Below are 23,465 nucleotides of genomic sequence, written 5' to 3' on the forward strand. Positions count from 1 at the left end.
GTCCTCCTGCCTCGACCTCCCAAGTGCTGGAATAACAGGCATGAGCCACCGTGCCCAGCCACATCTCACTATTTTAAACATTAGTCATGCTTCTCTAAGATGCCACATACTAAATATATATTTCCTCAATTACTAACAAAATTATTAAAACTACCACTGAAGTAGTATACAGTGAAAGCCAGCTTCACTGTGAACATTCCATCAGCAGTTTCGCTTCTGAGATTTCTTGGCAGTGTCACCCAAGGGACTAATGTTATTTTGTCTTAATTCCTCTTCAGCACATTGTATATCATTAATCGTATTTAAGTCACAAACTGAGACACTCAGAGCAAACTTTTAGAATTAATGGAGTTATTAGGAATTCCGGACATGGGGAAATTTTCCTAAACTAAGCTTTGTGTCACATGGGGTACGGGGCTGAGGTAGGTCATGTTGTTTGTGAAGGAACCAAGGTAACTAATCAGCTTTGTTGTTCATGAAGCCTCACTGTGAACAGAAAAATTTTTCGTAACTTGTATTTAATTCCATTTCAGGAGAGGACATATACCCTATGGTAGCAGTAGGTAGAAATGAATGAAGGTCTCAGAACATACTACTCAAGAATGGCAGGTCTGTTATATAAAGAATCATGAAGGAAATCTTAAGTCAATACTGTAAAACAAACAAACAAAAACATAGAAGGTGTTTGGACTTTGCTTCCCAGCTCAGCAGAGATAACACAATTTGATATATAATCGACTTATTTTTAAAAGGAGCTCCTCAAAAGGAGCGAAGGAAAACGACCAGCTGTATCCATTTCCCAACAATTTCCATTTTTCTAGCACAGTGTGGTTGGAAGTATAGTTGGAAAACCATGGGTTTCTGAGTCAGAGAGAAAATTTGAGCATCCGTTTGCTAGCTGTGTGACCTGGCACTAGTTATGAAACCTTGCTCATCCTCCATTTATCCTCCTGGAAAATGGGCTGGTAAACATCTATAAGTTTAAGCATGTTGTGAGGATGGAATAATAGAATAAATGTAAAGAAGTCCCTGCCATAGAGTCAATATGCAATAAGTATATACATATTATATATATTTTTAAATAACACACACATTGGCTGGGTGCAGTGGCTCACACCTGTAATCCCAGCACTTTGGGAGGCTAAGGCGGGTGGATCACGAGGTCAGGAGTTCGAGACCACACTGGCCAACATGGTGAAACCCCGTCTCTACTGAAAATACAAAAATCATCTGGGTGTGGTGGTGTGCACCTGTAATCCCAGCTACTGGGAGGCTGAGGCAGGAGAAAGGCTTGAACCCAGGAGGCAGAAGTTGCAGTGAGCCAAGGTCATGCCACTGCACTCCAGCCTGGGTGACAGAGCAAGACTATCTCAAAAAACAAAACACATCATAGAAATACACAACAAACCCCACATTTCTGTTTAAAACAGGATGACGTTATCAGTATCTCTGGGCTAGCTGCTAGATACAGCGTGTCAATGTTACTACTATCACACACAGCATTTTGTGATTGTAAGCAGTTATTTCTTCTTATTTATTTATGTGTTCATCTGGGGAATGTGATGGTTAATATTGAGTGTCAACTTGATTGGATTGAAGGATGCAGAGTATTGTTCCTGGATGTGTCTGTGAAGGTGTTGCCAAAGGAGAATAACATTTGAGTCAATGGACAGAGAGAGGCAGACCCACCCTCAATCTGAGTGGGCACCATCTAATCAGCTGCCAGCACAGCTAGAATAAAAGCAGGCAGAAGAACATGGAGAGACTAGACTGGCTGAGTTTTCCATCCTTCCTCTTCTTTCCGTGCTGGATGTTTCCTGCCCTTGAACATCAGACTCCTAAGTTCTTCTGCTTTTGGATTCCTGGACTTAGCAGTGGTTTGCCAGGGGCTCTCAGGCCTTCAGCCGCAGGCTAAAGGCTGCACTTCTGGCCTCCCTACTTTTGAGGTTTGGGACTCAGACTGGCTTCCTTGCTCCTCAGTTTGCAGATGGCCCATTGTGGGACTTCACCTTGTGATCCTGTGAGTCAATGCTCCTTAATAAACTCCCTTTCATATAGACAGCTATCCTGTTCATCCTGTACCTCTAGAGAAGCCTGACTAATACAGGGGATAAGAAAGGCAGTGTGGTATGGTGGTTATAAGCTCAGTCTCTGGATTTAGATCTGAGTTCCACTTCCAGTTCCAGTTTTTTCATCTATAAAATGTGAATCCCAGTGGTTCCTAGGAAAGCACAGACACAAACAGTATAGAATACACATAAAGCCCTCAGCACCACAGTTGGCACATGGTACGCGATGAACGGGAGGTGCCTTGGAAGGCAGATCTAACTGAAGATGTAGTTTTATTGGTTATTTGCATAATATATTACATTTTGGACATTCTATTTTTGATTGTACACAGCAGGTACCTCAAAATGATATTGAAGGGGCTGGGCGTGGTGACTCATGCCTGTAATCCCCACATTTTGGGAGGCTGAGGCAGGCAGATCACGAGATCAGGAGTTTGAGACCATCCTGGCTAACATGGTGAAAGCCCGTCTCTACTAAAAATATAAAAAAATTAGCTGGGCTTGGTGGTGGGCGCCTGTGGTCCCAGCTACTCGGGAAGCTGAGGGAGGAGAATGGCGTGAACCTGGGAGGTGGAGCTTGCAGTGAGCCGAGATCGCGCCACTGTACTCCAGCCTGGGGGACAGCGAGACTCTGTCTCAAAAAAATAATTAAAAAAAAATGATATTGAAGGATAGTGTTTTAGTTACATTCTAAGAAGATGTAAAGCATAATTATATACAACCATATACCTATACAGTTGTCAGGATGGTCCTGAGTATGTCAATGATTATCTATCTACATAGGAATGTGAATAAAAGCTCTTATCCATGTGTTTGCGGCAAAGCCATATTTTGCTAGGTTCATTTATTATTATCCCATCTGATTGTTAGAGAAAAAGACATATTATTCACTGCAAAAACACAGAAAATACTACTATATGGTCTAATTTAAAAAACAGACCATATAGTATCAGCTACAGGACAAGAACATTAATTCTTTTATTATGTTGCCTGTCAGGTGACACTGTCTGAATTTACCTGCTGACGTGGTTCACAAGACGTGTCTGCAATAACAAATCTCTTCCCGGTAAGAGATTGTCACAGATGAGATGCTGGTTAGAACGGACTGCAACCCCATGGCAAACACAGAGTGAGCACAACACGTCCAGGACCTGAAAAGAGAAATTACTTTCAGTTGATCCTCCCTCCCTCCCTGCCTTTCCATCCTTTCTCTCCTCCCTCCCTTCCTTCCTTTTTGACAGCATCTCACTCTGTCACCCAGGCTGAAGTGCAGTGACACGATCATAGCTCACTGCAGACTCGAACTCCCGGGCACAAGGAATCCTCCTGCCTCAGCCTCTATAGGTTCCTGCCACCATGCCTGGCTAATTTTCCTTTTTTGTAAAGACAGGGTATTGCTATATTACCCAGGCTGGTCTCAAACTCCTGACCTCAAGTGATTCTCCCATCTTGGCTTCCCCAATCACTGGGATGACAGACATGAGTCACTGTGTGCCGTCACTTTCAGCTGTTTCTAATTCTCCCTTCAGAATCAAGCATCAGCAGCACTTTTTACAAAGCAAACACATTCCTCCAGTTACATTTGACTCAGTTATTTAAACATTACAGTAGTTTCCCTCTAACTTTCCAACTTTTCTTCATATATAAATTGAGAACTATTCATGTTCCCACTGATGCTATGAATAAACACTAAACAATATTACTTGATCATGATTAAGAGATGAAGGCCGGGAACAGTGGCTCATGCCTGTAATTCCACACTTTGGGAGGAAAGGCAGGTGGATTGCCTGAGGTCAGGAGTTCAAGACCAGTCTGACCAATACGGTAAAACCCTGTCTCTACTTAAAATACGAAAATTAGCCGGGCATGGTGGCATGTACCTGTAGTCCCAGCTACTCCAGAGGCCGAGACAGGACAATTGCTTGAGCCCTGGAGGCGGAGGTTGCAGTGAGCTCAGATCACACCACTGCACTCCAGCCTGGGCGACAGAGCACGACTGCTCAAAAAATAATAATTAAGAGAAGAAAAACACTCATGAAAAATTTGACACACTTTTAAAATTTACTGTATTTAAAAAAACATATCTAAAAGGATTTGAGAATTCATTCAGGGAAACGAAATAGTTCATTTACCTTGTGATTTCTTCCATGCTTGTCTAAAAGTGAGATAATGGATTTAATATGTCCTTCTTTAATAATATTTAGAGCTTCTGGACTTTCTACTAAAACACAGTGTAAAACTTCCAGAATGCCTAAAGATAAAACAAAGAAAGAGGAAAAAATAAAAGTGATTAATTGGTATACAATGACCAGTGTGCCTTCCTTTTTCTACATATGTGGATTCAGTACATGTAATTATCTGTGCTCAATGTGACTGTCACAAGGCACTGTGATAGGTGACAGGTGGTGTTTGGGAGAGGGGACTAATATCCAAAGATGATGACATCACAGTTGAGGGAGGAAAAGGCAAACAACTGAGACGTGGTGTTTAGCAGAAGAAGCAAGTAATGCTACCTGGAAGAGGTAGTAAACAAAGCAACATGCAGATGGAGCCTTAAAGAATACGTTCATGACCCTTTTCAGGCTTTCCAGGAAAGGAAAGGCAGTACGTGCATGAGTAAAGTCTTGAATGTGGGGCATATCTGGTGTGCCTAATGTACAGAGTGAGTGGGGAGGGGACAGGTGGGTTAGGGCCAGTTTATGAAGCTTCTTGGCACTGAAAGTGTAATCCTGCAACATTGCATCCTAATCCATGAAGATCATGACATTCTCCTTGAGGTTTATAGTAGAAAAGATTTCTTAGTTTGTTAAATAAGAGAAATATGTAAAATAAGACAAAAACAAATAGAAATAACACAACGTATAAAACTGGATTAAAATCGTGATATTTTTAGGTACTAGCCACCACAAAAGATAAAATAGTATATGCCTTTTCTTAAAGTTTAAAAAGGAAAGAAGAGAAAATAAATTTCATTATGAGAAATGTTAGCGTGAACTTGTAAAGCTAAATGTGTACCTCTGTGTTCATGTTTTCAGAATAAGCTTGCCTTGTCAACAATGAGAATGGATCCCATTCACAGCAATTAGACCCAACATACAGAAAACATCACATCTAAGAGTTACACAGTTTTGGGAACAGCCCCAGAGGAACCCTGTAGAAAGGGTCATACATCTTAAATGGAGTTAATATTCTTAGACAAGAAATACAAAGTTTTACATTTACAAAGGTATTATAGAATACAGAAGCAATTCTCTATGGCTGTCACAATCTATATTTGATCCAAGCCCCAATCCATTACAAAACAAGGAGAGTTAGTGCTAATTTCTTCACTAATGACTTAGTTTGTTAAAATACAAATATATATTCAGCCAAAAGGATTCTGAGTTAAATTGTGGAGCTGTTCAAAATCAGCTGCTGTGTTCCAACAATGCGTAACAGTTAAAAATCAAAGACAATAGAAAATAATAATACAAGAGGCTGATGAGTTAAAGCAGATCTTTATATAAGTATACTAAAACCGAATACCCTTTTTTTTTTTTTTTTTTGCTATTACTAAAAACATAGGAATAAAATAAACTCATTCATTCTGTGCTAAAATAAAATCATGGAAATGGAAAAGCATTTTTAATAGAGTGGTCATGCTATCCTGGTGTGTTTGCTTGTTTTCTCTCCATTATTGATTGCTATAGAGCACATGGCTGCCTTTTTATAAAAAATAATTTCAACTTTTATTTTCGATTCAAGGGATACATGTGCAGGTTTGTTACATGGATATATCACATGATGCTGAGGTCTGAGGTACAACTGATCCCATCAACCATCAACGGGGTAGTGAGTATACCCCAACCAATAGGTAATTTTTCAACCCTTGTTCCCATCCCCTCACCCACCTCTGCTTAGTAGTGCCTAGTCTATTGTTGATATCTTTATGTCCACGAGTACCCCTTGTTTAGCTCCCACTATAAGTGATGACACGCTGTATTTGGTTTTCTGTTCCTGCATTAATTCGCTTAGGATAACGACCTCCAGTTGCATCGATGTTGCTGTAAAGGACATGATGTCACTCTTACTATGGCTGCGTGGTATTCTATGGGGTATATGTACCACATTTTCTTTATCCAATCCATAGTATTTCATGATGCATATGTACCACATTTTCTTTATGCAGTTCACTGTTGATGGGTACCTAGATTGATTCCATGTCTTTGCTATTGAGAATAGTGATGCCATGAACATTTAAGTGCATGTGTCTTTTTGGTAAAACAATTACTTTTCTTTCAGGTATATACCCAGTAATAGGCTTGCTGGGTCAAACGGTAGTTCTCTGTTAAGTTTTTTGAGAAATCTCCAAACTGCCTTCCACAGTGGCTGAACTAATTTACATTCCCACCAACAATGTAAGCCTTTTCTCTGCAGCCTAACCAGCATCTTTTTTGGGGGGACAGGGGCACCCTTTTTTTTTTTTTTTTTTTTTTGAGATGGAGTTTTGCTTTTGTTACCCAGGCTGGAATGTAATGGTGCGATCTCAGTTCACTGCAATCTCCACCTCCCGGGTTCAAGCAACTCTCCCGCCTCAGCCTCCTGGGTAGCTGGGATTATGAGCACCTACCACCATGCCCAGGTAATTTTTGTATTTTTAGTAGAGACGGGGTTTCACCATGTTGGCCAGGCTTGTCTCGAACTCCTGACCTCAGGTGATCTGCCCACCTCAGCCTCCCAAAGTGCTGGGATTACAGGTGTGAGCCACCGTGCCCGGCCTGACTTTTTAACAATAGCCAAGAGTGAGTGGTATGAGATGGTATCTCATTGTAGTTTTGATTTGCATTTCTCTCTGGTGATTGGAGATGTGGGTAGAAAACTTTTCATATGTTTGTTGGCTGCTTGTCTGTCTTCTTTTGAGAAGGGTCTGTTCAAGTCTGTTCAAGACAATTTTTTAATGGTGTTATTTGGCTTTTGCTTGTTGGGTGATTTAAGTTTCTTAAAGATTCTGGATATTAGACCCTTATCAGATGCACACTGCCTGTTTTTATAAATTTTATTGTGTATTCCATGCACCTGCATTTACATACTGTCTATAGCTGCTTTCACACTACAAAGGCAGGGTTGAGTTAACAGACCTCATGGTCCACGCACCTATAATATTAACTATCTGGCTGCTATGGTCTGAATGTTTTCGTCTCCTCAAAACTGATATGTTGAAATCCTAACCCCCAAGGTGATGGTTGTCACGCGCGTCCCTGTGAAAAGACCACCAGCAGGCTTTGTATGAGCAACAAGGCTGTTTGTTTCACCTGGGTGCAGGCGGGCTGAGTCCGAAAAGAGAGTCAGCAAAGGGTGGTGGGATTATCATTAGCTCTTATAGGTTTGGGATAGGCGTACAAAGTACATTCTTAAGGGCAAGAGAGAATATTACAAAGTAGCTTCTTAAGGGTGGGGGAGAATATATGCATCAGTTAGGGTGGGACAGGAACAAATCACAATGGTGGAATGTTATCACTCAAGGCTATTTTCACTTCTTCTGTGGATCTTCAGTTGCTTTAGGATGTGCCATCTGGATATACACGTGCAGGTCACAGGGGATATGATGGCTTAGCTTGGGCTCAAAGGCCTGACAATGGTATTAGGAGATGTTCCCCTTGGGGAGGTGATTAGGTCATGAAGGTAGAGCCCTTAAGAATGGGATTAGTGCCTTTATAAAGGAGGCCCCAGGGGAGCTTGCTGTCCCTTCCACCATGTGAGGACGAACTTTCTATGGGAAAGGAGACCCTCAGGACAGTTTACCTGAAGGAGCCTTGATCTTGGACTTCCCAGAATCTAGAACTGTGAGAAATAAATTTCTGTGGTTTATAAATCATCCAGTTTATGATATTTTGTTACAACAGTCCTACTTGACTAAGACACTAGCCTTTTTCAGAAAAAGATTGCCAGTCGTGGAATAGAATTTAACCATTAAGAAAAAAGACCAAGAAGTTACGACCAAGACCAATAAATTTTCTTGCTAAATAAACACTCATGAAGGTCCACAGAGTGAATAAACTAAATATATTAGAAAAGACATGACTAGATTTTGGAAGTAAATAGCGTATGTCACAAAGTGCAAAAATAGCTATATGAAAACAAATTCCCGATTTTTCTCCTATTTAGCCTAGTCTAACAGAAAGCTTTCAGAATTTGGTGTTTAACATTAAAACAGTTCCTTTATTTTTCAGTTCTACCAGGTCAGATCCAACAAGTAAACACTTGAAAAAAATTGACCTCTTCTAATTCTATTAATTATGACAATAAAATGTCAAAGAAAGCACATTTTATTTTCAATTTTATTGGAATAAACTGGAATATGCAGGCCTATTAGATGGTCAATACCTTAAGAATAACCCTGGTTTATTGGAATAATTTTTTGAGACAGGATCTTGCTCAAGTGCCCAGGCTGGAGTGCACTGGCAGGATCATAGCTCACTGCATCCTCAAGCTCCTGGGCTTAAGCCATCCTCCCCCCAAGCCTCCTGTAGCCACCTGAGTAGCTGGGACTATAGGTGCCTGCCACCATGCTGAGCTTTTTTTTTTTTTCTGTAGAGAGGAGGGTGGTCTCATTATGTTGCCCAGACTGGTCTTGAACTCCTGGGCTCAAGCAATCCTCCCACTGGCCTCCCAAAGTGCTGAGATTATAGTCGCAAGACACAGCACCCAGCCTGAAATAAATTTGATTTTTAATTTTATTGAAATAAACAGCAAATAAGCTTAATAAAAAAATTCTTAAAGGAAAACAAATGGGAAACACCAAAGAACCCATTTTTAAATAAAAAAAGGAATAGTTATACAATATTATGTGGATATTTAAATTATGCTGATATATGCTTTGAACACGGCTGAAAAATGATGCAGAGAAACAGTGCTTAAAGGTTAGAATATCAATAGTTATAATCATTTGACCACTAAATACCAAATACATTCAATAAGACCAAGAAATAGCTATAGTCATGAAGCTTATGGTTAGATTCTCAAATTTAAAAGCTTGGCAGATCATAACAATATTATGGAATGAAAGAATTATAAATATGCTACAAATTACCTAAAAAAATTCAACCAATTACAACAACTAATAAGGCAAAGCAATTGTATTTTATGTTTTAATAAGTTTATAGAAATGATTTGAGAGAACCTATTAATATCATAGAAATATATAATAATCAATGTGACTTTTAAATGTAGATCCAAAATAACATATACATGATAATTGCAACTATGTAAAATATATTCATTTGTATAAAATACATATTTCAAAAAAGACCAGAAGTTATTACCTAAAAAGGTTAGTCTTGGTTATTGCTGGATTTGTATACTTCTCTCCCAATATTTCATAAATTCTGTGAAATGAGCATGCATAACTTTTATAGTAAGAAACATATTTTAAAAGAATCATAAAACAATAGGAAGTAATGTCTATTTACATTTTATTTCTGCCATTAAATCTCAATACTTATTCAATTCATGCAACTTAATGAGGCCTTACAACAAAAGGCCAGTAACATTAGCTGCCTTTCCTCTCTACAGTATATAACTATAATTAACCTTTAATCTATGGAAAGAATTTTTTAAGTCTTATACTTCATCCAAGTTATATAAACTTATTTTCATTCCATAAATTTGGAATAAGCATAAACAAAACCTGCCAGTTACCACATGGAGACAGTACTGAGGGTTTATATCAGAACTAAGTGTTATACAGCAATAAACTAGGGTTGGTCTCAGGGTACTGGCCATTTAATATGCATGATTTACCTTAGTAGTGAGGAGTAACAAGAACTTAGGTTGACTATTCCAGGTTGATTTCAAATATCATCTCCTAATTGTCTTCTGGACATTTCAATGAGAATGTCTCTAAGTACCCCCAACTAACTTTTCCAAAAGCTGAACATAACACCTTTCTTTGTACATATACATGTAAAATTGCTTCTCTCATCCATCGTCCATCTGTATATTCAAGCTACAAACCTGAAGTCATTTTTGAATCCACTTTCACTTTCTCATTTTCCTAAATGTAATTGTTAAAACTCATTAATCCTGTGTCCAAATTTATCTCCTAAACTCATCCTCTCCTTTCACTGAATAGCCTCTCACTATATCCTCTCCTCCAGTTTCTCCTCCCTCCCCAACCCATCCTCCTAACTGTAGGCGGTTATGCTGAAACACATATTTAATCAATGTCACTCCCTTGCTTAAAATCTTTAATGGCTTACCAGACCTTCCAAGGTCAAAGTCCACTCCCCTTAGCATAGAATATCAGTCCCTACACCAGATAGTGCAACCTTCCTTTGCAGTCTCAATTCCTGCCACTTCCTCCCACAAATGATTAATATGTATACCTACATATGAATCATATATGTTTATCAAGCACCTATATCAGTCACTGTTCCAAGGAATGGAATCAGCGGTGAAGCAGGCAGGCAAGACCCTCTTGAAACTTATAGGAACTTGCGCACCTTCAATCCTTTGCTGATGTTATTCTCAGATCTAAATACACTCCCACCTTCTGAGACTGCAAAATCTCAATCAGCTTGCAAAGGCTGAAAGTTACCTCATTTGGTGAGCCTTTACCAATGCCCCAGGATGAATTAATTATTCCTCCTTTTGTAGTAACAAGCACATTCACATTTTTAAAATTCTTATTTCAATCCCCCATTACAGAAAGAGCCCTTGAGAGCAGATATTGATTTAATTTTGCCTCCTTGTCACCCAGCTCACTCTGACCCAGGGAAGGCCATCTCATGTTTGCCAAACAAATAAGTGAATGAATATAAATGGACTGTTGGTTCTCACATTCTATTTAAACAAAAGAAATCTGCCATTTGTTACTCATAACAAGATTCGTTATTGTTAAGTGTAAATAGGACAACTGACATACTTTATATTTGGAGAATTTTATTTAAAACCGTTACGATTTTAAAGGTAGAAAAGACAGAAGACGTGACATAGAGAATTTATATTTCTTAGTGCTAGGATTTCCTTATCTGTGTTTTAATTTGAGGAAAAATTTTACTTGGTGAATTAGGCAAATTTCCGTGCTGTTTGTGTATAGAACACAAAATTGAGGCTGCAGGCGCTGCATGTTTAATACGTGCAATTATTTAGCCATTTGCCTTAAAACTTTTATAGTTGTAACTGTGAATTATTTACGTTCTCTTGAGAAAGGAAAATCTCCAAGGATGTAACTAAATGTCTAGGAATAACTTAATGGTATTGGGAGTGGCTGCCAAGTGCTAGGATGGGTAGCCAATATTCCTTATCATGTTTTTTGTAACCAAAAAAGTGATCCTGTTTGCTTTTTACTGATAGACTTAGACTTTTGTCACTTGACTTACAAATCTGTAGGAACTTCATCAGAGATTAAAGTTGACTTTGCTGTTGTATATTCACAGGTCACAACTCAGGCTGTCTGAGGTTGAACAAAATTTGTTGAGAATCTGTATAGAAAAACTAGAAACAAGCCACAGGGCAAGAGTGCTCTATGTAGGTTGACTTTACCTATCAAGAAGAATCTAGCCTGGGGATTTTGCCTCATAGCAAGTAGGCATAAGCTTACATTTGGGAGAAGTGAATGGAATTAGACTGGTAGCCACACAGGCACAGAAGACCAACGTGGGGACAAAGCAAACCATGACACTGGTGCTCCCATGATCACTGCGGAAAGCCCAGGAAAATCACCGATGTGGAAACCACCACGCCCTCCTCACTGCCCCCTTCTGGGTATTGTTTCCTCACCTATGGTTACAATTGTTCTGCCAAAATAAAACAAAGTCAAAATCATCCCAGAACACCAAGATGTATGTGGATTTAGATGGAACCTAGTTCTCTATTCATGAAGGATACAGGAGTGTGATTCTGCTCTGGGAGAAGGAAAGTCTCTCTTCCACCTCTATTTCAAGTAGGAGTAATAATACTGGACAAAAGATTACTCCAGAAGGAGCACATGGCCTCACCTGAAATTCATGACGTGGAAACCCTTTCGTCTAAGCTAGAGGTAAGCAAACAGGAAGACTCCGGCTGAGTGCTAATTAGTAGGAATTGAACTGCCCCATGTAAAGGAAACCCTGGAGATACAGGGCCAGTCAAACAGTTTGGTGGTGTCCACAGCAGATCAGTGAAAGAAGGCACAATCAGAGACCCAATTAATTACAAATGATTCAAACCACAGGTTATTGTTTGGGGATTTTTTCCCTCCTATCTGGGAGTTGAAACTCGTTAGAGCGTTTTCGGTCAGAACCTTTCTATTAATATCCCCAGATTTCACTGATGTTTCACTGAAAGTAGGAAAATTTGTCTTTTAGCTCTGAGTAATTAAACAAAATGACATAACAAGTAAAAAGATGGGGAAGTAAACTGGTAAATGACTAGAAAGAACAGGAAAACACACAGAACATGAACGACATTTGCATTCCTGAATGCAAATAACTTAGGGATGTGACAGACCGTCAACTTTTCAGAAGAGTAATTGATTGGTAGTCTTGGTATTTACAAAGCTTAATGGGGAAATATCACAGTAAGAGGTATCATTACTATTCTATTGTATTATACACTGGTGATAAGCATGGACATAAGCTGACGTGCCTAGCTTTGTGTCCTCGCAGGTTTTTGGCAAATTATTTAACATCTCTATGCTCCAGTGTCCACATCTATGAAATGGACGTAATAATGGTGCGGGGGAGAGGGGACATTGTTATGAATAGCAATACATGTAAGACATTTAGAACAGAGCTTGGATCAAAGCAATGCTATGTAAGTACTTACTATTATTTTATGGTTGAAATAAAATAAGGCAAATGAAACAAAGATCAACAGGGAAGAATTACCGAGATGCTCCTTTGTTGAGCAGGGATGATAGTGGTAAGAGGTACAGAAATACTGAATGGATAACACTGATCAAAGGAGAATTCAGGGGAGATACCTATGAATCAGCATGAAGACATGGAATCAAAGTTAGTTATTAAAATAAAATCAGGTATATTAGTAAATCAGGAGAAATTAAACCAGCCTGTTAGACCTCGGCGACAGAGACAGCGAGACACAGAGAAACAAGGATGGCAAGTGGGCAGAACCACAGAAAGTTTTGCATTCTTGAGATTACAGGAGAGTTGAGTCAAAAATGCAGTGAAGGATCATCAGAGAAATGCAAATCAAAACTATAATGAGATATCATTGCACTCCAGTTAAAATGGCTTATATCCAAAAGACAGGCAATAACAAATGCTGGCAAGAATATGGAGAAAAGGGAACCCTCCTGCACTGCTGGTGGGAATGTCAATTAGGAAAACCACTACGAAGAACATTTTGGAGGTTCCTCAAAAAACTAGAAATTGAGCTACTATGTGATCCAGCAATCCCACTGCTGAGTATATACCCAAAACAAAGAAATATATCAAAGAGATATCTGCACTCCATGTTAGTTGCGTACTGTTCATAATTGCAATGACTTGGAAGCAACCTAAATGTCCATCTGCAGATGAATGAATAAAGAAAATCAGTACATATACACAATGGAGTACTATTCAGCCACAAAAAAGAATGTGATCCAGTCATTTGCAGCTACATGGATGTACTGGAGATGATTATGTGAAGTGAAATAAGCCAGGTACAGAAAGACAATCATCACACGTTCTCACTTATTTGTGGGATCTAAAAATCAAAACATTTGAGTTCATGGACATAGGAAGTAGAAGGGTAGTTACCAGAGGCTGGGAAGGGTAGTGGGGGGCTCTAGGGGAATGTGGGGATGGTTGATGGGTATAAAAAAATAGAAAGAATGAGTAAGATCTACTACTTGATGGCACAACAGTGCGACTAATGCCAATAATAACTTAATTGTACATTTTTAATGTATAATTAACTCTTTAAATTAAAAAGTGTAATTGGATTGCTTGTAACTCAAAGAAGAAATGCTTGAAAGGGGATGCATACCCCATTCCCCATGATGTGCTTATTTCACATTGCATCCCTGTATCAAAACATCTCATGTGTCCCAGAAATATATACACCTACTATGTACTCACAAAATCAAAAAAAAAAATAGTGAAAGTTCAACTAAGACTCAGGGTTTAATAAATGCGAAAACAAGGCATAAAGCACCCCTGGTTAACAGGAGTGTCTTCTTATGGTACTAACATCATGAAAAAAGAAAAACATGCAAATGAAGTAAGCAGCAATTTTCAGTAGCAGAAGACATGGTCTAGCTAGCTCCAGGCTGGCAAAAGAGCCAAGGAGTTGGGAGGTTTTTTTTTGTTTTGTTTTTTGTTTTTTTGTTTTTTTATTTTTTTTGTTTTTTGCTACACAGCAATGGTGAGGCTGTAAGGGAAAGAATCTCAGTTATGTGTAAGAGCAGTAATTTGTATCTGGGCCTGTGCATCTGAGGGGGTTCTGTGAATGCACAAATCTGTTGTTTTTTTCCACTAGTTTAAATTAGACTGCTAATGAGTGATAACTTACGCATTGCATCTAAGTTGTCTTATTTTCAAGAGTAAGCACAACCATGAGGGAAAATGAGAAAGTAGGAACTATAGAGATTTATAGCTTGAGCTAACTGGAAGCTTAGTTTGCTCTTCCTACCAAGGAGAATTGGGTCTACCCAAAACAAATAGCAAGAGGTGAATAATGAGTCAACATATAACATCATTACAATATGTCTTTTTAAATGTTTGCAGTGAATTTTGCGTATCACAAACTGAATCACCACTGAGCCAGAGAAAATGTTTTTGTTTGTTCAAACTGGGTATAAATGTGAAGTCAAGAAATCATTTGAGTTTCAGTACAAGATAAACCGATAAATTAGTTTTTAACTGTTTCTTCTTTACAAATAATCAGAAAGAAAAGAAAAAAGAAGCAGTGCACATTTTGCTTCCTGTTAATAGGGGGCTAACTCATGAAATAAATATGTTACTCTAAATAGAGTTTCCATTAGTCACACAAATAGAGGGAGAAAAATAAATTGATATGAATATATATATATGTACTTAAAAATAATTCCAAGAGATGTGGGCTCAAGCCAAACTACAAAATACATAATTACATATGCTTCCTATTTTTATGCTGGTTTTGTGGCTAAAGAAGAAAATAAGCCCATTAAATCTGAGCACTCATAAAGCTCCAAAAAGGAGAAAAAAGCGACAGAGGTTAAAATTAAAATATAACACAGCTTGGCAAAATTAGAAAAGGAGAGAAAATTAATAAAATGGAAGTTAGTGAAGATAAAAGGTGGATCACATCATTATTCATATACACAATGAGGGAATATCATGGATGCATTTGCAAAACAGATAAACAAAAATGATGGACCAAGAGTATTTTATTAGCAGAAAAGAAGAATATGAGTCAAGAGTTTCCTGGAGTAAATTAGCTGAAATAAAACCCATAAAATGAGCCCTGTAATTATAATGTACTATGCAGCCTTAATTAGGCCTCTGATGGTTTGCTGCCTTCAGTTTAAGGAGCCATGATTTATAAAAAAATAGACAAACTATAGAAGATAAAGTCCAGTTCAAAGGAATGAGAATGTCAACTAAAAGCAGTTCATTATACAACAAGTAACAGTATTAGAATTTTAACCCTATACAAACATTTATTTGTATAAATTGCCACATCTCAAAACTTAAGAGAATGTGGAATGCCAGATAGGAAACCATTAATATGTTAAGACATTCTTTTTTTCTTTTTTTCTCTTTTGAGATGATCTTGGCTCATTACAGCCTCTGCCTCCCAGGCTTAAGCGATCCTCCTTCCTCAGCCTCCCAAGTAACTGTAACAACAGGTGCATGCCACCACACCCCACACCCAGCTGATTTTTGTATTTTTAGTAGAGACAAGGTTTCACCGTGTGGGCCAGGCTGGTCTCAAACTCCTGATCCCAACTGATCCACCTGCCTCAGCCTCTCACAGTGCTGGGATTATAGGCATGAACCACCATGCCCAGCCAGATATGCCTACCTTGCTGTTGACACTCATGGTTCTGGTTTTCTGAGGGTCTCTTTCATTTATTAATTCATGCATCACTAAGTACATCAAATGGACCATTTGCTGTGTTAGGTCCGGGATTTGAGCAAAATGGGGAGCACAATTGGCCTCATCCCTGCTCTCATAGAGCTTACAGACCACAGAAGTTCAATCCTAGGTCCATTAGTTTCCTTTTCCCTTGAAAAAGTGACATCTGAGCTGTGTAGCCTCAGATTCTTAATTTGTAAATGGAAATTAGAATAAAACCTACCTTATAGAGTAATTGCGGAAATCCAGTGGAGGAATGCATATGACACTCTCAGCACAGTGCCCTAAATTCACTTGATAGCTCCTTGGTTGCACAATTGAAAACTATGCAGTCATAATAATGTTCAAAAATCTAAGACCATGGGTCTCAGGACCCACAGAAATGCTGGCAGATGTAATTGTTTGCTCTACAACCTTACTCAAAGGTTTACAAGACATATACACCTGAGCATTTTTTAAGATGGGTCCCCTGGAGCAAGACGAATACAGATTAATCAGTTCTTCCAAAAGATGTGTACCTCAAAGCAGCAAACATTTATTGAGAGCTATCGTTTTGGGCAGAAATGTAAACTGGCACAGTATCAGCTTCATTGTTCCATCAATTTTAAAACTTCTCCTGCAGCACAAAGACAAACCGAGGGCATCATTCCCAATGATCGCAAAGAAAACAAATACAGGTGCCTAGAATAGCCTAGTTGTTGTAGTTAGCAAGTGTAAAGTCAGGGGCAGGAGAAAGGTTGCGCAATACATTGACAAAAAGCACAATTTCAGATAGGGCACTGCGTGTAGAATGGTATATAGTTGTGAGATATGTCAGTATGTGTACGGTGAAATACAACAACTTACTGCATTTAAAAGTGGATGTATTTTTGGAAAACGGAGCAAATCACTTCAGACCGGAGAATATGAGAAAGTACTACCAGAAGACCAAAACACTTTGTGATTCAATGAAGAGTAGTATTTTGAATCATTCACCACTAAGCCTGCATCATCCAATGTAACTCAAGAGAGGGGTAGTAAGGCCACAAGGGAGGCTAGGTGGGTTAGGAAGCCTCCAGAAATCACTTTCACTTTCACTCTGAAATTCTACAAATCTGTGACAACTGAACTTGCCTATTTACATGAGAGAGTTATTCTATTTCTTTATCACATTAGAATAACATACAGTGCACACTCCTACCATCATTATCCATCCTGCTCGCCCCCAGTTGAGACATCATCTATTATGAAGGGAAAGAGTATGAAATTTGCTGCCAGATAGTAAGCGAGGGTAGGGGGTGCCCTTAAGGCCTGCCTTGGTGGCTTACATGCTGTCTGGCCTTGGAAAAGCAATTTCACCATGTCTCAGTTTCCTAGCTGTGAAATGGGAATACTAATATTATTCACTTCATAAAGTTATTGTGCAGATAAAGTAAGTTAATATATTTAAAGAGACTAGAACAGCATCCAAAACATAGTAAAACTTGTATCAGCCTTTGCTATTATTATGTGTTTCCATCTGAAATTCTCCATATCATATCCTAGCAGTGTTAACATAGGAAAACCTTGCTTTTAATAAAATCAAATTAATCCTGTAGCTACTAACAACTGCTAAATCCAAAACATAAAAGGTGCTGGGTGTGTACTGTGGTATTTTTATACATTTAATTTAGTAAGCACATTTGTAGTGTCACTAAGAGCACGCTGAGGCAGATATTTTTACCACTCCCATTGCCAGCTTAAAAAACGGGAAGCACAGAGGAGCTAAGTGACTTGGTCAAGGTCATGCAGCTATTTATGTAAAGGGTGGAGCTGGGACTGGAATTAAGCCAGTCCAACTCCAAAATCCATACCTGTAACCTATGAGCTCTGCTTTTCCTAAACACAGCAGCAAAGAAGGTAGAAATAGGATGATTTTAAAATGAGCTGCCATTTCTGATGAGCCAGCCTTGGTAGGGATGAACCCTGTTTTTGATAATGAAATAGTAGGAAACTTTCGCCCCATCGCCCACAATTAGGACATTGTATCCTAATGGGCTGATTATCCTCTGAGACCTCACCCTGGTCACCTCTCTCCAGAGCGGGCACACTTTGTGAGTGCCAAAGCAGCTCAGCTAATATCCATCAAGACCACTTTCACTATATCACACTGCCCTTGAGGGGACTGCCTGGACAATTGTGCACCCTGCCTTGATACTGCAGATGGAAGGTTTGGGTGGGTGGTGAATGACTTCCCTCTTTTGACTACTGTGTTCATATGCTCTCACTTTAAAAGCTTAGGTACTAAAAGGGCCATCAAGGGGCAAGTGGGCTTGAGAAGACTTGACTAAGTTACTCAAAATGCAGAGAAGCATCTATGAACTCAGACCGAGACAGAGGCCTTAAGCCATGACTGTGTGCCTTAAGTAGGTCACAGGCACTTAAACTTGACGGAAAGCAAGTGACACCGTGCAATGATTTGACCAAGGGTGATGCTAAAAATATTTAGTAACTAGAATGGCATAAGCAAGATGCAATCAGACCACACAATGGTAATAAATAGCCATCTGTCAGTAACAGTGCCTAAAAGCTAAAACTTCAGTTCTTCCCCTGACAATGACACTTAAGCTCAGTTTCCAAAGGAGACTAGAAACAGGCCATGTGGAATGTGCAAATCACTGGTTGTGATTTTGTTTTCTAATAAGCAGTTTTTCTCAAGTAAGCCCTTAGTGGATTTGGTGGGTTTTCTGAGACAAGACTTCCTCTTTTATTCCTCTGGCTAACCAATATTTTTGTGGAATGCCACCCTAAAGGACTATACAAAGGGAGAAACAAAATCAGAAAAAAGTAGTGAATGAGCACAGGTTGCTGGTATCCCACCTCCAAACTAACCATGGAGAAAGTCAATAGTGTTACCTGAATTGGTGGTACTACTCAAATCAGTTAGCTATGATTTCTGTATCACTAATAACAGATCTCAAGCAATAAGTATCGTGGGAGCTCTTGCTCTTTCTAATTCAATTGCTCACACTTAAGTAAATTATCAAGGAGGAAAACTTCCTGCTACATAAGATTATGGCACAAATTATCTCACAGCTTACAAATTTTTTATCTTTGAAAAATGATGAGCTTATACTCTGCAAGAAAGAGTTGTAAGGACTTGGGAAGCTTTAAACCATCCTATTTACAGGACCCACAAGTTGTACTGCACCTGAGCATGAAGCTTTGGTATCTGGAGCCCACTCAAAGACTTTTTTTTTTTTTTTTTTTGAGACAGAGTCTCACTCTATCACCCAGGCTGGAGTGCAGTGGCACAATCTTGGCTCACTGCAACCTCCACCTCCCAGGTTCAAGTGATTCTCCTGCCTTAGCCTCCTGAGTACCTGGAATTACAGGCACCTGCCACCATGCCTGGCTAATTTTTTCTATTTTAGTAGAGATGGGGTTTCACTATGTTGATCAGGCTGGTTTCAAACTCCTGACCTCAGGTGATCCGCCCACCTCAGCCTCCCAAAATGCTGGGATTATAGGCATAAGCCACTGTGACCAGCCTCAAAGACTCCTTCCTTGGCTGAAACCCAGACAGGACTTTCCTCACTGGCACTTACTAAGAGAGGGGAAGAAACAGCAGGAATGCCAAAGAGGGACAACTTTCATCACTGCAAAACTGTGCAGGGAACAGACTGCACAAAAAGTAAAACTCAGAAAAACTCTGTAGCCTCCTGACTAGCTATTTTAGTCAGTTATCTCTTGCCCCAAATAGTATTTCAAGGACTGAGAACATCCTGAAGAAAAACCCAACATTCTGAAATACATCAACTCAATCAACTGGACTTACTCATATCAATCTTTTGTCTTTTCAATTAACTTTGGTCCAGCGACATAATCACTAGACACACATGAAGTCAAGGAAAAGATGTAATTTATCCTTCACTCCCCAAAGGAATTTAGAGTGTGGTCATGCTTATAAACTGATCAGATACTCTTAGTATAGTGACCGGTGTCACTGGTGTTTTCACCACAAATACTAACAAGTATCTGAGGTTATGGATATTTAATTAGCTTGATTTAATCATCCTATATTATATACATACATCATAACATCCTGCCATATCCCACAAATATATACAGTGATAGTTTGTCAATTTAAAATAAATTTTTAAAAACTCCCTTGGTGTTGCTAACATGCCTCTGTATAATTTTTGCTTCCACTTCCACTGTAAATGATTTATTACTACCACCACCCACACTTTTTCTTATTTCCTAACTTTGGGGCCTCAGATCATTTCTCATCATGGTATTTATAAATGTAAATATAACTGGGGAATGTAAGAATACACCAGGAGGCTCAAAGAAAATAAGATCAAGAGAAAGCCCATGAAAGCCTGCTTAGAAATTTTAGCTTCTTAAAAAATAAAAAAACCCCACAAAACAGAACCCCAAACAAGAGAACACTCCATCAATATAACTATACATATTTTAATTTCCATTCATAATCTCATACTCAGTAAGAATCTTTAGAGAACACAGTGGGGTGATTAAGATCAAGGATACTGATGCCAAACTACCTGGCTCCAGGAGCTGGTTCTGTCTTAGCTCAGTTACTGAATTTCTCTGAGCCTTTATCCCTTCATCTATCAGACAGGGACAATAATGTTACCTATCCTATAGGGTTGTTAGAATTAAATTATTAGTATTTGTAAAGCACATAAAATAGCATCTGGCATACACAGGTTTATTAAATGTGATCTGTCCATCCGGTAATTTCAGTTAGATTCTTACAAAGCTGCCTGGCTGTAAATATTGCACATTGTAAGAGGCCTTTTATCAACATGGTGTTCAGCTGCAGGTAAGGGAAAGTCCTACTACTGTGGCTCAAACTAGGAAGGAGCCGGGCAGTCAACAGCACAAGTTCCAGGCCATCGACCACTCAGGCACCTGCCATTTCTCCTTTCCTCAGTTCCTCCTTCCTGTGAGGTGTTTTCTCTTAAGCTGACAGATGGCTGCAGCCTACCAGCTACTGCATCTTTGTTCCAAGCAAGAGACTGAGGTAGGGCCTGAGTCTTTCTCCTAGAAAGGCTGTCTTTGGGAAGCAAAGCTCTCCCAGGGAGTTGAGCTGACATTACAGGCCAGAAAGGGGCACATGGGCACCTGCAGTTTTAAGTGAGGTTAAGATGTTGAGAATTTTGCTTTTCAGCTTCTAAAACTAAAGAAGGGAGGGGAGAAGGTGGTTCAAAAATACAGAGTTAGGCAATCTACACAATCTTCTTCCCAAGCCTTAAATATTTTTCTGATTGTATGTAAAGGTATTCACTCTGACTTCTTAATTACTGTGGTCCCAGGCATATATAGAACATTGAGTGGGAAAGGTTTTAGGTAAAACCAGTTACCTTGTCAGGACGACCGAAACTGTTTCAAACCCCTTGCCCAACAGGTAGGGGTATGTATGTAGGTGTGTATGTGTGTGTGTGTATATATATATGCATCTATATGTGTGTGTGTGTGTGTGTATTTCTGTGGCCCTCACACACACCTGCACACAGCTGATAGTCAAGGCTGACTACAGCTCAGCTTCCTGCACCTGTCAACTCCCAGAGCCTCTACTCTAGCTTTGCTGTTTGTTTTTCTACTCACACTTCTTTCCCGTTTCCATATTCATGAGCTTTTTTTCCTCACTATTGGCAACAGAAATGACAGGAGCTATGATTCACGACAGTGTAAAATCATATTTGGAAGTAAATTCATGAAATGTTGAAAAGATATTACTGTTTGTAATAATATCAGAGAGAGGTCTGTCTATTGGCCATGTAACTGTAGAGGTAATGCTTGCATTATCAGTATCTCCATCGGTTCAGTCCTACCTCAATCCTCTCGCCTGGAGTAAAGATGCAGTAACCCGTAGGCTGCAGCCATCTGCCAGCATCAGAGAAAACAACGCACAGGAAGGAGGGACCAAGGAAAGGAGAAATGGCAGGAGACTGGGTGGTCGATGGCAGGGAACTCATGTGCTGTTGACTGCCCGGCTCCTTCCTAGTTTGGGTCAGGGTAGTAGAACTTTCCCTTACTTGCAGCTGAACACCATGTTGCCAAAAGGCCTCTTACAATGTGTAATATCTACAGCCAGGAAACTTTGTAAGAATCTAACTGAAATTGTTGGATGGACAGATCTAATTTAATAAGTACATATATGCCAGATAGATAGATACATAGATACATAGATACATAGATACATAGAGATGGAGTCTCACTCTGTTGCCCAGGCTGGAGTGCAGTCGTGCAATCTCAGCTAACTGTAACCTCCGCCTCCCAAGCTTGAGTGATTCTCCTGCTTCAGCCTCCCCAGTAGCTGGGATTACAGGTAACTGCCACCATGCCTGGCTAATTTTTGTATTTGTAGTAGAGACAGGGTTTCACCATGTTGGCCAGGCTGGTTTCAAACTCCTGACCTCAGGTGATTTGCCCATCTCAGCCTCCCAAAGTGCTAGGATTACAAGTGTGAGCCACTGCACCCGGCCACCAAATACTTTTTTATGTACTTTACAAATATTAATCATTTAATCCTCCTAACAGCCCTATTGGGTAGATAACATTATTGTCCCTGCCACTAAATTAGTGGCAGAATGTAAAGAATGGAAAAAGCAATAATTAAAAAATAAAAAAGTAAAAGGAAGGTGGAAAAAATAACTGGTGTTACTGTTCATTAGACCCTGTCTTCTCTATCCTTTGGGTCTAATGACTTCCAATTTGCTATTTATCACAGGTTTTGACAAGCAATTCCCTGTCCTAGAGAACCTAGTGTCTTACCCTTTTTCTTTCCTCTAATTTGAACTCCTTGGTCACCAAAGTAACCAGCGGTGTACATATTTCTACAGCCTATGCATGTGGAGACATATATACATATTATACAGGGTTTTTGCCCCTTCTTTCCTTTTTTCATTTCTTCCTTTCTACTTTCCTTTATCTTCATGTTTTTTACAAAAATATATCCTATCACACACTCTAAAATGAATTTTCACTTAAAATATATTTTAAATATATTTCAGGATATACATCTAAACAATTATTGGCAATACCTATAATAGAGCTGAAAATATTGTTGTAATATAATTTAACTATTCACCTATGATTCATCACTTGTTTCCAATATTGGTTTTTAAGGCAATCCTAGGCATTTTTCTGCATCTAGCAACGGTAAACTAGGTGTTTCAGGCCAGATGTCAACCAGAACAACCAAGGCACTGGAGACCTGCCAAAGCAGTAAAGACTAGAGGGGTCTAGATCCCAGGAAGACAATTAACGCTACTTTTGATCCCTTTTCTACTCAAGAATTCTTCAGTTTGAATCTGCAGCTAGGGCACTAACAAGATAAGGAGAATGTGTGTTCAGCAACGTCAGAGTTATTACAGAGAGAAA

At 39.2% G+C, this 23,465-nt stretch overlaps 1 protein-coding gene across 1 annotated transcript in view; it reads right to left on the reverse strand.

The window, feature by feature from the left end:
* RYR2 (ryanodine receptor 2) overlaps nucleotides 1-23,465 on the reverse strand; it is an 808,217-nt gene that overhangs the window by 341,080 nt on the left and 443,672 nt on the right. The window contains 2 exon segments of the mRNA XM_017862245.1: nucleotides 3,087-3,220; nucleotides 4,202-4,320. Of these exon segments, the coding sequence (XP_017717734.1) occupies nucleotides 3,087-3,220; nucleotides 4,202-4,320 (253 nt within the window).

The sequence above is a fragment of the Rhinopithecus bieti genome, unplaced genomic scaffold (assembly GCF_001698545.2).
Source record: "Rhinopithecus bieti isolate Rb0 unplaced genomic scaffold, ASM169854v2 scaffold_57691, whole genome shotgun sequence".
Classification (NCBI taxonomy): Eukaryota; Metazoa; Chordata; class Mammalia; order Primates; family Cercopithecidae; genus Rhinopithecus; species Rhinopithecus bieti.